This window comes from Lepidothrix coronata, unplaced genomic scaffold (genome assembly GCF_001604755.1).
Source record: "Lepidothrix coronata isolate B3197 unplaced genomic scaffold, Lepidothrix_coronata-1.0 Scaffold285, whole genome shotgun sequence".
NCBI classification, from domain to species: domain Eukaryota; kingdom Metazoa; phylum Chordata; class Aves; order Passeriformes; family Pipridae; genus Lepidothrix; species Lepidothrix coronata.
Window position 1 is genome coordinate 635913 of NW_016690465.1, and position 14980 is coordinate 650892.

At 52.7% G+C, this 14980-nt stretch overlaps 1 protein-coding gene across 2 annotated transcripts in view; it reads left to right on the plus strand.

Annotated features, from left to right (window-relative positions):
• SETD2 (SET domain containing 2) overlaps positions 1–14980 on the plus strand; it is a 50279-nt gene that overhangs the window by 33631 nt on the left and 1668 nt on the right. Inside the window, exons 13-20 of one of the 2 annotated variants that reach the window (XM_017836848.1) lie at positions 2390–2438; positions 2910–3093; positions 5559–6252; positions 7303–7437; positions 7560–7699; positions 8667–8778; positions 13360–13440; positions 13515–13616. In XM_017836848.1, coding sequence (XP_017692337.1) covers positions 2390–2438; positions 2910–3093; positions 5559–6252; positions 7303–7437; positions 7560–7699; positions 8667–8778; positions 13360–13440; positions 13515–13616 — 1497 coding nt within the window. The remainder of the gene's footprint in view (positions 1–2389; positions 2439–2909; positions 3094–5558; positions 6253–7302; positions 7438–7559; positions 7700–8666; positions 8779–13359; positions 13441–13514; positions 13617–14980) is intronic. The other variant, XM_017836849.1, reaches the window with a different exon arrangement.

The following is a 14980-nucleotide window of genomic DNA, read 5'->3' on the forward strand; positions in this document are numbered from 1 at the left end:
GAAACAAAAATCTTGGCCAAAATCCCTTTTTTTTTTAACATTCAGCAGCACTTTTGAAGTGGTTTTGCCTCATGAACAAACTGCAATGGGTTTTTTTTATCCTTTCTTTTATTTCACTCGAGGAAAATGGAATTTCTTAGCCCTTGGGGAGGTGGATTTTTCCCTGAAAAAGTGGGAATCTCAAGGCTGGGGTGTCATTAAATCCAGTGCTGGGGGTGGACACGTTGTTGATGAGCCCAGTGGAGACCTCAGGTAATTAATTCCCAAAAAATCAAGGAATTTAAAAAAACCCAGGATATTATATAAAATCTGGGAGTCAAGTTGAGGTAAAGCTTTAAACACCCAACTAGGAGCAGATTTCACCCCCCAGGAACAGTTTATTCCATAATTTTTCCCCTCTTCTGCCTCATCCATGCCCCAAATTAAAGGATATTTTAGGCAAGATCCCTAAATCCTTCCCTGGCAAAGCTGGAATCTCAGGACACCACACAAAACACCTTATTTTTAGAACACTGAGCTTCTCTTTTAGGATTTAATGGTGGTTTTTCGGGATGCAGCTGCTGCTCCCTCAGGGATCCTCCACATTTTCTCCCTCGGATTGTTTGGGGTTGATTTGTTTGGGTTGAATTCCTTTTCCCTGCTGGTTCATCATGTTCTGCCTCAAATAACTGGGAATTCTTGGGAATTGCTGTATTCCTTCAGGAAAGGAACAGAGCAAGGGTTTGGTAAAAGCTGGAATTGAACAAAAATGAGCTTTTTAGTCCAAGCTCCCAGTCCTTGGAGAGTCACTAATGCTGTGAAAACTCAGGATACAGAATGAGGGATCATGAGGATCACTAAGAAAATGGGATTTACACTGTGAGTGCCAGAATATTCCAATGAAAAATCCAGCTGAGCATGGAAAGGTGCTGATAAAACTCATTTCTTGGTTCTAGGGAGACACAGTTGGTTAAAATGACACTGGAATAGTCGTTCCTGTGTAATCCAGTGGGGTTTAATGAGGATGTTAAACCTGGACCTTAGGGAGGTTTTAATCCTCATTCCTGACTCTTCTTCGCTTTTTTAGAATCCCAGAATGGTTTGAGTTGGAAAAGACCTTAAGGATCATCCAGTGCCACCCCCTGCCATGGGCAGGGACACCTTCCACCAGCCCAGAGTGCTCCAAGCCCTGTCCAACCTGGCCTTGGACACTTCCAGGGATCCAGGGGCAGCCACAGCTTCTCTGGGAAATCTATTCCCATCCTCCCCACCCTCATAGTCAGGAATTCCTTCCCAATATCCATCTATCCCTGCCCTCTGGCAGTGGGAAGCCATTCCCTGTGTCCTGTCCCTCCATCCCTTGTCCCCAGTCCCTCTCCAGCTCTCCTGGAGCCCCTTCAGGCCCTGCAAGGGGCTCTCAGGTCTCCCTGGAGCCTTCTCTTCTCCAGGGGAACCCCCCCAGCTCTCCCAGCCTGGCTCCAGAGCAGAGGGGCTCCAGCCCTGGCAGCAGCTCCAGGGCCTCCTCTGGACTCTCTCCAGCAGCTCCACGTCCTTCCCATGTTGAGGACGCTGGAGCTGGATGAGCAGAGGGTGTGGAATTTGCTGCTGTGGGAAGAGTGGTGGGTGTTGGTGTCTGATCTCAGCAGCTCCAGCAGGAGCTTGGTCCAAGGGGTTACTCAGAGCTGGGAGTTTTCCTCCCATGGGACACACTGGATATGGGGAACATCATGGAATCGTGGTGGACCCTGTCCCAGCAAGGAGGGAACTGGGAGAAGCCCAGGGATGCTCCATGGGAGAAGGGTGAACAGATGACAAAACCACCAGCACCGTGTCTCTCTCCAAGCTGATGAACCAGAGGCATGGAATATCTCCATTGGAATGGTCCCAGAGGGATCATGGAGTACCACAAGAGGAGCTGGTGAAAGACCCTCATGTCACCACGATGTGGTTTGGGGACAGTGTCCAGCTCAGGGCCCAAGTCTCTGTGGGAACACCAGGGCTGGCAAATAAGAGGCAGAAAAGCACAATCTTGTACCTGAACGGGAGCTTTTTTAGTTGGAAAAATCATTTCTTTGCTGTTCCAGCAGAGCTGCAAGTCCAGGGGTTTGTATCCCGTGGTGGGATGTGACCAGTGTGGGTCCTGCAGCTCCTCATGGAGCTCTTGTTCCAAAATTCCACCTGAATCCATCAAACATCAGGCACTGAGCAGAGGAAACACAGAGAAAAAGAGGAAATATATAGAAAGCACCTGGCTAATTTGCCTAAAATGAGAACTTTCCTTCCAGAGACACTTTTTTTTGATGGTTTCTCATGAGTTCGTGGTTTATGTGATGATTTCTGTAGCTCTGTAGATATTTGGGTTGCTTTTGGGAGTAGCTGGAGCCTGACCCTGCTTGTGGCTTTCCCACAGGAGGTGTATCGCATCCCGAAGAAGAGCCAGGCGGAGAAGGAGAGCAGTGGTACGTCCTCCCCTCTTCCCATCGCTCTGCTCCCCTCAAACCACTTCATTTTCCCAGGCTGGGGTGTCCAGGGATGCTCTGCCTTCATAACTCAGCATTCCTGCTCCTCGGAATCATCTGGGGCAGGGGGCGGTGGGATGTGGAGCCCTGAGGGGGATGTGGGACAGCCAGAATCGTGGAATCACTGGGGTTGAAAAAGCCCTCCAGGACCATCAAATCCAACATTCCCCAGCATGGCCAAGGCCACCCCAAACCGTGTCCCCAAGTGCCACATCCACAGGGCTTCTAAATCCTGCCAGGGGTGGGGACTCCAGCCTGTGCCAGGGCTGAACAGCCCTTTCCAGGAGGGAATTGTCCCCAGTATCCAACCTAAACCTCCGCCGGCACAACCTAAGGCCTCTTCCTCAGGAGAGGGGAGCTGCTAATATTCAGAACTACAAAAATTCCCTCTTTCTCCCTGTTTTTTCCCAACAGCTGACCGTGGGAGGGATCCAGCCGGGCTCCGGGATCAGACCCCTACTCCCAAGAACCCCGCCCTGAGCCGGGAGCGGGATCCCGAGTGGCAGAGCCAGAGCAAGGAGAGGAAGAGACGCAGGGACTCGCTGTCCCCTCCGCCCTCGGGCTACGAGCGCGGCACGAAGAGGCCGGAGGACAGGTGAGTGGGCTGGCAGGGATCTGTCCTATTCCCGGGTGAAATCTCCTAGAAAAATGATCCTGGTGATCTTTGAAGTCACCCAGGGCCGGGGAAGGGAATTTTCTCCTGGAGGAATCCCGTGTGCGATTCGTTCCCTGACCGGAGTTGGGCGGTTCCTCGGGGTTTGGTGGCCTTTCCCTCTGGGATAACCTCCACCTTCATCTCCAGGCATGGTTTGGGAATGAGGGCTGGGTGACCAGGGAAGCTGTGCCAGCTCTTGCACGGAAATCAGGGATCATGGCATGGGTTGGGTTGGAAGGGATCTTACAGATCTCCCAGTGCCACCCTGTGCCGTGGGCAGGGACACCTTCCACTGCCCCAGGTGGCTCCAAACCTCCTCATCCAACCTGGCTATGAACCTTTCCAGGGATGGGGAATCCAGGAATTCCAGGGTGTAGCTCTCTTAATGCTAAGAGGTCTTCTGAGCCCTTTGAAACCCATTCCCTTCTCCTCCTCCACCTCTTCCCAGTATTCTGAGCTTGGAACAAGCCCTGCCTGTACAGGAGGGAGCAATGCCCAGGCCAGGCAGGAATTCTAACACCAAAAACTTCCTTGAGCGAGGGATTATTCCCAAAATATTCCTGTGAGGACAACAGTCCTGGCAGGTGTGATCCCACCAGGCTGGTGCTGTGTCTCCTTCCCTTGGGAATGGTGGCACCACTCCATGGCTGAGAAGGCGACTTGTGATTAGGAGAAGCAAAACATTCCATGTCTTGCAGGTCAGAGAGATTTGAGATCTTGTTCCAGGCAGGAAAAATCCCGTGGAATTTCCTTTAAAGAAGTTCAGTTTTCTGCTGTCCCTGTTCAATGGGATCCAAAGGCACTCAGTAATTAGGGAACAATCGGTGCCGAGTCAGCCAGACCAGGGAACTTTGCTCCTCACGTGGAGCTGTGCTGGGAGAGTTGGAAACATCTGGATAGAAAACAAAGAGGGAAATCTGTACCCCTGGAATGAGGCATTGGCAGGGTGGAAACACACTGGGGAGTAAATAAATAATGGATTTTTTGGGTTGTTTTAACAGAACAAGTGGGTTTTGGGGGGAGGAGTTGCCTGTTCTGGCTCTTCCTTGTGTGTGTCCCTGAGCAGTGAAGGACCAACATCCTTCTCTGGGAATGTTCTCCCCACTCTGACCATCCCACTTTGTTATCCCAAGGATTTAATGAGGAAAAATAACACAGGAGGTGGAGAGAGGAACATTAAACCCTCGGTTTTCTCCTCGGCTGCTCCTCCTCTAAACATTCCAGGCGGTGCCAGGAAAGACTTTAATTATGGAAATCAAACCCTTCACGTCAATGAGGTTCAGATTAGCGGATCCTGGGAATGCCAGGAAGCAGCTTAAGTGGATCTGTTGGTAGCAATGTGCTTTTGATATGGAAATGGATCACAGGATATGTGGAGAACATCCCGGATGCTTTGCAGAATCCGTCATATTAAGGCTGCTGAGCATTTTTCCCTGTAATCCCTTTTTTTGCCGCACTTGGAACGTCTCAGAATCGCCACCTTTGATCTGAAACTTTCCTCGGCTGAGCTTTGATCAAAGTCCTTCGACTTTTTTTTTTTCCCCCACTTCTTTAATTCCTTGGAAAAATCCCTCCAGCTGCTCCGTGTTTTGGGATGAAAACTCTGAAAGAATTAAAAAAATCCATCCACACTGTTAATTATTGAAGCTGAAGTGGTCTGGGAATGAGCAGAACTCCAAACAGGAATGTGCTGCTTGTGATTCCCTTGTTCTTTGTCCTGTCTGCAGCTGCCAAGTGGGAAGAATTCCTTCCCAATATCCCATCTAACCCTGCCCTCTGGCAGTGGGAAGCCATTCCCCCTTGTCCTGTCCCTCCATCCCTTGTCCCCAGTCCCTCTCCAGCTCTCCTGGAGCCCCTTTAGGCACTGGAAAGTGGGAGTTCCTCAGGTAGGAAGGATGGGATGCTGCCCCAATGCTGGAATTTGGGAGTGGAGATGCCATAGTTTGAGCTGCTCCTTCTGTTTGGGAGCCTCTTCCAAGCTCCTTGTTGGCCCTGGTTTGGGAAAAAATGCCAGAGAGTCTTCTGCTTCTGCCCTTTCCTTGGGCTCTCTTGGCTCTGGAGGTGTTCCCTCCCTCTCCCAGTGCTGCCTAGCAGCTCCTCCAGACAATTCCTATGACATCTTTGCCTCTCCAGCAGCCCCAGACTGGAGTTGCTCAGTCCATTGGAATCACATCCTGGGCCCTGGCTCCTTCCTCATGGATGAGCAGGACCAGTGGGTGTTTCTCCTGAGTTCCCACAGTTGGTCAAACAGCTGGAAAAAAAGGAATGTTTTTAAGAATTGCTGCTGCTGCTCTTGGGCATTCCAGGTTTTCCTGGTGGTTTTTCCTGGTCCTTTTTCTGCTGGAGCCTCGGACCCGCAGCTTCCCGAGGTCTCCCAAGCCCTTTCCCTCTCCCTTCTCTCCCAGGTATGACACGCCGGCGTCCTCCAAGAAGAAGGTGCGTCCCAAGGACCGCAACAAGCTCTCCACGGAGGAGCGCCGGAAGCTCTTCGAGCAGGAGGTGGCCCAGCGGGAGGCCCAGAAACAGCAGCAGCAGCTCCAAAACCTGGGAATGGCGTCCCCGCTCCCCTACGACTCCATGGGCTACGGGACCCCCCACCACAGCTTCCTGGGGTACCCCCCCGGCTACCCCATGCAGGCCTACGTGGACCCCAGCAACCCCAACGCCGGCAAGGTGCTGCTGCCCACGCCCTCCATGGACTCCATGTGCTCTCCGGCGGGATACGAGCACTCCCAGACTCTGGTGGGGCACGCGGTGGAGCCGTCCCTGGGCGCGGCGGCGCAGCCGGTGCCGGTGGTGCAGCACGTGGCCGCCGCCGCCGCCGCCGCCGTGGAGGTGCCGCCGCCGCAGTACGTGGCGCCGGGCGAGGCCGTGGTGCACCCCGAGCCCAACGTGGCCGTGCTGCCGGTGGCGGCGCCGGGGGCCGTGCAGGGCCAGGGCTACGGCCCCGTGTGGGAGTCGGGCCAGCAGGCCGTGGCCGTGCAGCAGCCCTACTCCCCCGCCCAGTCCCAGCCCGCCATCTACTACCAGGGCCAGACCTGCCAGACCGTCTACGGCGTCACCTCGCCCTACTCGCAGACCACCCCGCCCATCGTCCAGGTAAACGCCCTGGGGGACACGGAACCCGGGGAAAACACGGAGCTGACTCGCTCTTTGCAGCTTCTCGTAATGTGGGAGCATCTGCTCAGCTCTTCTCAGGGAGCTTCCCACCCAAAAATAGGAGAAAAGCACATTTTGGCGTGTTTTCTGTCTACAAACGCCGTAAATTAGAGAATCGTGGAATCGTGGAGTGGTTTGGGTTGGAAGGACCTTAAGGATCATCCAATCCCACCCCCTGTGATGGGCAGGGACACCTCCCACTGTCCCAGCTTGCTCCAGGAGGGAACCCTGTCCAACCTGACCTTGGACACCTCCAGGGATGGGGGATATTGAAAAATTCCAGAGATGGGGGGTATTGAACAATTCCAGGGATGAGGGGTATTGGACACCTCCAGGGACAGGGGATATTGGACACTTCCAGGGGTGGGGGGTGTCAAACAATTCCAGGAATGGGGGATATTGGACACTTCCAAGGATGGGGGATATTGAACAATTCCAGGGATGAGGGATATTGAACAATTCCGGGGATGGGGGATATTGGACACTTCAGGAGTGGGAGATATTGAACATCTCCAGGGGGATATTTGGCACCTCCAGGGATGATGATTCCATAGTTGTTGGGGCCAGGCAGGAATTTGCAGCTTCCAGAAATGTTTTATATTTTATACCCTGTTTATAAAAGTGATATTGGTTTTTTGGCCGTTGAAGGGCTGTGTTTTGGGAAGAGCTTCCACTGCCACTGAGTAAAGCAGGAAAACGTGGAGGTGTGAGCTCGGCTTCCGTTGGCTTTTGGGAGCAGGTCTGGAGCTACCAGCCTAAAGCAAATTATAAGGATAATATTGGGAAGGAATTCTTGGCTGTGAGGGTGGACAGGGACTGGAACAGATTTCCCAGAGAAGCTGTGGCTGCCCCTGGATCCCTGGAAGTGTCCACGGCCAGGTTGGACGGGGCTTGGAGCCACCTGGGATGGTGGAGCTGCTCTGTGTCCTCCAGCGAAGGGGTTTTTTTTGGGAGAAGCAGCTGAGTGTGATTCCCTGTGCTCCGTTGCAGAGTTATGCCCAGCCAGGTCTCCAGTACATCCAGGGCCAGCAGATCTACACGGCTCATCCCCAGGGAGTCATTGTCCAGCCCCCCCCAGCCGTGACCACCATCGTGGCGGCCGGGCAGCCCCAGCCCATCCAGCAGGTGAGCACTGCTGCATCCCAGCTGTTTTCCCGTGGGACAAAGAGCCCTCAGGACCCCTCTGACCTCTCTCATGACCCCTCACATCCTTCTCTTCCTCCCTTCTGTCCTGTTCCTGTTTCCAGCCAGAGCTTGTGGTGACCAACAACCTCCTGGACCTGCCTCCACCTTCTCCTCCCAAGCCCAAGACCATCGTCCTCCCTCCCAACTGGAAAACGGCCCGAGATCCCGAGGGGAAGATCTACTACTACCACGTGGTCACCAGGTGAGTGTGGGGATCACCCACATACATCCCCAAATTCCACATCCACATGGATGTTAAATCCCTCCTGGGATGTGGATGCCACCAGTGCCCTGGGACAACCCTTTCCATGAGGAGTTTTTCCCAGTATCCAATCTAAACCACCTCTGGCACAGCTTGAGGCCGTTCCCTCTTGTCCTGTCGCTTGTTTTTTGGGAGAAGAGCCCAACCCCCACCCATGGACCAGGAAATACAACTTTCCCAGTGTTTTCCCCACACTTTTGGGATTAGTTTGGGAAATTACCAAGGCGTTGGATCAATCCTGGTGAACTTATGTAAAATTATAAGGAACTTCAGATTTTTAAAAGGATTTTTTACATCTCCAAATCCATTTGAGGAGTGTATGGAGATCCACCTCTCTAAAGGGATAAACTGGAATATTTTCTTCCGTGTCTGGAGTGTTCTGATGCCGGTTCTTGTTGCCACACATTTCTCTGCATCCATGAATCTTTTCCACCTCCATTCCGGATCTCTGACACACCCACAGCAGAGCAGGAGGCCTTCAGACACTCGGAATAACAATCACTCCAGCAGGAATTAGTGATTTGTCCATGGTTTGGAAGTCTTGGGATGAGATGAGGAGACCCGACGGAGCTTGGCTGCTCCCGTGGCCGTACCTTCCCCGGGGTCTCCGTTGGGATGTTCCCACCTTTCCATGCCATGAATTTCATCCCGGGGATGAACATCCCTTGATCCCACAGTGTCACCAGTGATAGGAAACAGCGCGAATTCCCTTTTTTTAAGTTCTTCCTGCTGGGTTTTAACCTTCTCCAACTTGGAAACCTTCAGACTCCTCATGAAGAGCAAGACAGGGCCGAGATCTCCGGCAGGTGGTGGAGTCCGGGTGTCCCACGGGACGGGACAATCGAGGAGCAGGTCCCAGGTACTTTCAGGGGGTGACAATGGTCTCTGTGTGTCCTTCTCCCTCCAGACAAACCCAGTGGGATCCTCCGACGTGGGACAGCCCCGGGGACGACGCCGGCCTGGAGCACGAGGCCGAGATGGACCTGGGGACCCCCACGTACGACGAGAACCCCATGAAGGTGAGGAGACACTGCCCTGGGATGGAGCTCAGGATGGGGAGTCCATAGGGATTTGGGAGGTGACAGGGACAGGAGTGACCTCAGATCTGTCCTAATGCTCTCAGTGCTCGGCTCTTCTGGTGCAATTCCCTGTGGGATGTTCTTCCCTGGATTCCAACCCCCTGTGGGGAGCTGACCTTATGATCCCCAAAAAAAAGGGGGAATGAGTGGGAATAATGTTGAAGTAGGACAAACTAAGGATGTAACTTAGAAGCCCTTTTGATACCTTTCTGATTCCCTGAAAAACAGAGATCCATGGAAAGAAAGGAATAATTCTCTCGCTGCTCTGGTGCTCCCACAGCTGGGAGGGATTTTCCTTCAGGAAAATCCCATCCTAGGACACTCAGGAACATCCCACTGGGCTGCTGTCGCCTTTCCATGTGCTGCCAGGATCCCAAGGGTTAATCCCATTCCCGGAATGCCTCCGAGTGCTTCCTGGCCAGTTCACTCCAAGGAAATTACTGGCAAATATTTGTCTCCCTGTAAAAAAGTTAATTAGAAAATGAGCTCAGACCTGGAATTTGCTGCTCAGCCAAGGGGTTGTTGCTTCCAGAAGAGCCTTTCCAAGGTTTTTTTTTTTCCCCCTGGATCAGTGTCACACGTTCCCTGTGCCATTCCCTGCGGATCTGGGATCTCGTGCTTCTTTGGGTTGCAAATATTGTAGAAGGATATTGGGATTTCTCAGGGGAATGTTAATTTTAGGCTCTAGCTGAGGTTTTATTAAGCTGGAATAGCTGGAAAACTCATCCCTATGGAGGGATGAGCTGGAGCTTGGTGGTGTGGAGCAGCCTGGAGATATTTGGGAACGTCCCTGTGGTGAGAACAAGGTGTTGAGGAGAAGGTCGGGCTCTTCTGAGCAAGGGAACAGAGCTGTGCTGCTGCTTCCCAGCCTGGGAGTCGTTTCCCTGTGGAATTTTGAGGGTCTCGGTGCTTCCTGGGAGCGAGGAAAGGTGCTTCCATAAATGTGGCTTCTGTCCCATGAATGGTGGCTTTTATCCCATAAATAGTGGCTTTTGTCCATAAATTGGGATAAAAAGGAGCTGAGGACTGGGGTGACGATCCAAGGGCTTCACTTTGGGACAGACATGAGTTGGCTGCTCCTTCCAGGTTTTGCTGCTCACTCAAGCCCCCAAATCCCAATTTTTAGGTGCAGGAATTCCCTAAATCCATCAGTCCCTCATTCCTAAAGGTGACCTCCTGGTGAGGTGATTCCTACTCCTTCCAGACCTTTAAATCGTTTTCTTCTGGGTCAGGAGAGCCAGAAGGTCGGGTTTTTCCTGGCATTGAATTCCCATGGTCATAGCTCCCGCCTCCCACCACATTCCTTGGATTTTTTTTGGCCTCCTCCCCACCCCACACCTTTTCCAAGAGGGATTAAACCCACCGGCATCGTGGCTCCAGCCAACAGCTGCTGCTGCTATTCCTGGTGTTCCCTTTCCATGGGGGATGATTTTGATGGAAAGGCACAAGAGGTGTGGGAAGCCCCCAGCGCCATTTCCCTTTAAAGCACGTTTTAAATCCCGTTTTTCCCCTTGGAAAAGGGGTTTTGTGAGGGAGTGGCCCGGCGGAGCGCTCGGGAATGCTGGCACTGACAGCGGGCTGGATGCCGAAGGTTTTCCATCCTTTTAGCCTGGATTTGTGGCAGGGTGTGTTTGTGTCCCTGCTGGTTGGTTCTCCATGGGAAGGTCGGTGTCAGTGGAGCAGATCCCAGTTGCCAGAGGAGACAATCCCAGTCAGGCTCCTCCAGAATTCCCCACATTTGGCTTCTTGATCCCATTCCTAGTTTTCCCCCGAGAGCATCTTTGCGGCTTTTCCATCCCCGTCTCCTCCAGAGGCTGATAAATAGGGACACCACCATTCTGGGGGCTTTTCCTGGGTTAGTTTTCCTGGTGGGCAGCACAGCTTTGGATTATGGGGATGCTTTGGAGGGGCAGCAGAGAAAGCCCTTGTTAAGGGGGTTTTAATATTAAAATGAAGGTGAATTTTAGCCTAAAATGAGGAGAAATTCCCTAAGGAGAACTTGGTGCCTTTGCACGAGGAGGAGCTTGGAAAGGGAGTTTCTATTTCCCCTCCTTATCTTTCCCTGCAAATTTTGGCAGAGATTTTTCCCCCCATCCCACATGGAGAAGGTGGAGAAAGGTTTAGAGGGTGGAGAAGGTTTTGGGGGAGGAGAAGGATTTGGGGGTGGAGAAGGGGATGGAGAAGGATTTAAAGGTGGAGAAGAGATTGGTGATGGAGAAGGATTTAATGATAGAGAAAGATTTGGGGATGGAAAAGAATTTGGGGGTGGGGAAGGATTTGGAGCTGGAGAAGGGGATAGTGAAGGATTGGGGGATGAAGGTTCTGGTGATGGAGAAGGGTTTAATGGAGAAGGGATTGGGGGTGGAGAAGAGTTTGGTCATGGAGAAGGATTTGGGGGTTGAGAAGGGTTTCATGGTGGAGAAGGATTTGGGGGTGGAAAAAAGGGTTTGGGGATGGAAGGGTTTAAGGGAGAAGGGTTTGAGGATGGAGAAGGATTTGGGGGTGGAGAAGGATTTGTTGGGGGAGAAGGGTTTGGTGGAGAAGGGATTGGTGGTGAACAGTTGATGGGAGAGAGGGATTTGGTGGTGGAGAAGGTTCTGGTGATGGAGAAGGGTTTGGGGCTGGAGAAGGGTTTGCTGGTGGAGAAGGATTTGGGGGTGGAGAAGGGATTGGTGATGGAGAAGGGTTTAGTGGAGGAGGATTTGGGAGTGGAGAACAGTTTGGTGGAGAAGGATTTGGGGAGGAAGGAGGTTCTGGTGATGGAGAAGGATGTGGGGGTGGAGAAGGGATTGGTGATGGAGAAGGGTTTAGTGGAGGAGGATTTGGGGGTGGAGATGGGTTTGCTGGAGGAGGAGGATTTGGGGATAAAGGAGGTTCTGGTGATGCAGAAGGATGTGGGGGTGGAGAAGGGTTTGCTGGTGGAGCATTGCAGGGTTTGGTGTCGCCGCCGTGCCGGAGCCGCTCCGGGATCCATCCGGGATCCATCTGCTCCCCATTCCCGGCCCTTTGAAGTGGCAGCAGAGCCCCGGGCAGGGACTGCAGAGCTTTGATGTCCCTCGGCCATAAAACGGCCCCGGAAAGGTTGATTTACATCCCACAGTCCCTTTGCTCCCGGGATTTTGCAGCTCTGCCCTCCAGCCAGGCACGTTTTTAGGGATTGAAAGGAATGGGATGGCTCCTGCTTTTTTCAGCGTTAAATACTTTTTAAAAAAATGGGGATTTTTTCAATTAAAAGAGCCGTCGGAACATCATCAAAGAGCAGAGGGAGAAGGGAAACCTCCCCCAGCTTATCCCAAAGTGCTTTTGCTCTTGCCATCCTTCAAATCCAAGTCGTGGTGACCTGCAGTTCCCAAAGCTCTCCCAGAAAACGGTGCTGGTGGAGAGACACTGCTTTTCCCTTCCTTGGACTCCGAGGATGTCGCAGGGCCTGGGACGGGCGTGTGTGGGAGGTGGGTGTGGAGCACAAGGGATGAGCTCCGGGATGCAGCCAGAGCCGGTCCTGCTCTGTTAGTACAGGCAGCAAATTAAATCAGGGATCAGCACGCAGGGAAGCAGCCAGGAATTCCTAGAAAATCCACTTTATCCTGGCTGCAGCTAAAGATAATCCCTGTGAATGCTTGTGGAGGGTCCCAGCCCTTGCAGGGAATTCCTGAAGGAAACCCCCCCCACTGCAGGACTCGCTCCCACTGTGGATCAGCCCAGCTCTACCAGGACCTGCTCATGCTCTTTTTCCAGGGTTTTTTTCTGAGGAAAACAAGAGCAAGGAGTGGTCCTGAGGGCTGTGCTCCCAGCCCAGGAGTGTGACTGGGAATTGTGCCAGGATTGGGCTGGAAAATGTGTCAGGACCAAGCTGGGGAGTGCCAGGATCAGGGGTGGGAAATGCTGGGACTGGGCTGGGGTTGTGCTGGGATCGGGCTGGGAATTGTGCCTGGACTGGGGTGAGGAGGGTGCTGGCACAGGGATGGGAAGCTCAGCAGGAATGGGCTGGGAGCTGCCTGGTTTGGGGTGTGGAGCTGCCAGGATTGGGCTGGGAAGCTCACCAGGAGTGGGCTGGGAAACGTGCCTGGATCAGGCTGGGAAATGTGCTGGCACTGGGCTGGGAGGTGCCGGGACTGGGCTGGGAAAGGGATCGGGAATGGGTTGGGGAGAGCACTGGGCCTGACCTGGGAAGGATATTGGGAATGGGTTCGGGGCACACTGGGATTAGGCTGGGAAGCTCACTGGGACTGCCAGGATCAGACTGGGAAGAGACCAGCACTGGACTGGGAAGCTCACTGGGATCAGGCTGGAAAGTCCCTGGATTGGGCTGGAGAGCCTCATCAGGCTGGGAAAGTCACTGGGAATGGGCTGGGAAGTGTGCAGGGAATGGACTGGAGAGTGTGCTGGTATTGGATGGGGAAGCTCACTGGGAATGGGCTGGGAAGCACCCACTGCCCACTGGGCTGTGGGGTGGGATGGGCAGTTCCCGAGGTGGGAAGAGGGCCAGGGAAGCGCTGACATCCCTCCATTCCCCCTTCCCAGTCTTCCAAGAAGCCCAAGACGGCGGAAGCCGACACGTCCAGCGAGCTGGCCAAGAAGAGCAAGGAGGTGTTCCGGAAGGAGGTGGGTGTTCCCGGGGCACCGGGATGGGGCCGGGATGGTGGGATTGGGGAGCTGATCCCGGGGTGTCTCCGCAGATGTCCCAGTTCATCGTGCAGTGCCTGAACCCCTACCGCAAACCCGACTGCAAGGTGGGCAGGATCACCACCACCGAGGACTTCAAACACCTCGCCCGCAAGGTGGGAACCTGGGAGTGTGGGAAAAGGGCATGGGGAACACGGGAATGGGGGGGGATGTGGGGACGTGGCGGGCACAGGGGCATGGGAGCGTGGGAAGGTGGGATACAGGGACGTGGGGATGTCAGAATGTGGGGACATGGGTACAGGGACACGGGAATATGGGAAAATGGGATTCAGAACATGGGGACATGGGTACAGGGACATGGGAAAATGGGATACAGGGACACAGGGACATGGGAATATGGGAAAATGGGACACAGGGACATGGGAAAATGGGATACAGGGACATGGGGATGTCAGAACATGGGGACATGGGTACAGGGACATGGGAATATGGGAAAATGGGATTCAGAACATGGGGATGTCAGAATGTGGGGACATGAGTACAGGAACATGGGAAAATGGGATACAGGGACATGGGAACATGGGAAAATGGGATACAGGGACATGAGGATGTCAGAACACGGGGACAGGGGTGCAGGGACACAGGAACACGGGAAAATGGGTTTCAGAACGTGGGGACATGGGTGCAGGGACATGGGAATATGGGAAAATGGGATACAGGGACATGGGGATGTCAGAATGTGGGGACGTGGTACAGAGACATGGGAATATGGGAAAATGGGATTCAGAACATGGGGACATGGGAAAATGGGATACAGGGACATGGGGACATGGGAAAATGGGATACAGGGACATGGGGACACGGAGGGTGCGGGGGGGGGCTGTGTCACCCCGTCCATTGGATCCACCTGGAGGAAAAGGGAAGGAAAGGAGCAACGGTGTGGGGAATAACAGGCAGTACTTGGGGAATATCAGGAAATATCAGAGGAATATTTGGGGAAAAACCAGCAAAATAGTTTGGGGAATGATAGAAAATATTTTAGGAAAAATAGCAAATCTTTGGGAAACAATAGGAAAATGGTTGGGGGAATAGCTCGGGAATAATAGCAAATATTTGGGGAAAAACAGCAAAATGGTTTGGGAAATAGATGGGAAATAATAAGGAATAATTGGGGAATAACAGCAAATTATCGGGAGAATAATGGCAAATATTGGGGGAATGTTTGGAAAGTAATAGAAGAGTTGTTTGAGGAATATTTGGGGAATAATGGGGAATATTTGGACAATGTCTGGGGGAATAATAGGGAATTAGCTTAGGGAATATCTGGGAAATAATAGCAGATATTGGGGGGAAAATACCAAGTAGTTAGGGAATATTGGGGGAATAATAGCAAATTATTGAGGGAATAACAGGAAATATTTGAAAAGTAATACAAAAGTGATTTGGGGAATAATAGGAAATGTTTGGGGAATAATGGAGAGTATTTGGGGAATGTTTAGGGAATAACAGGAAATATTTG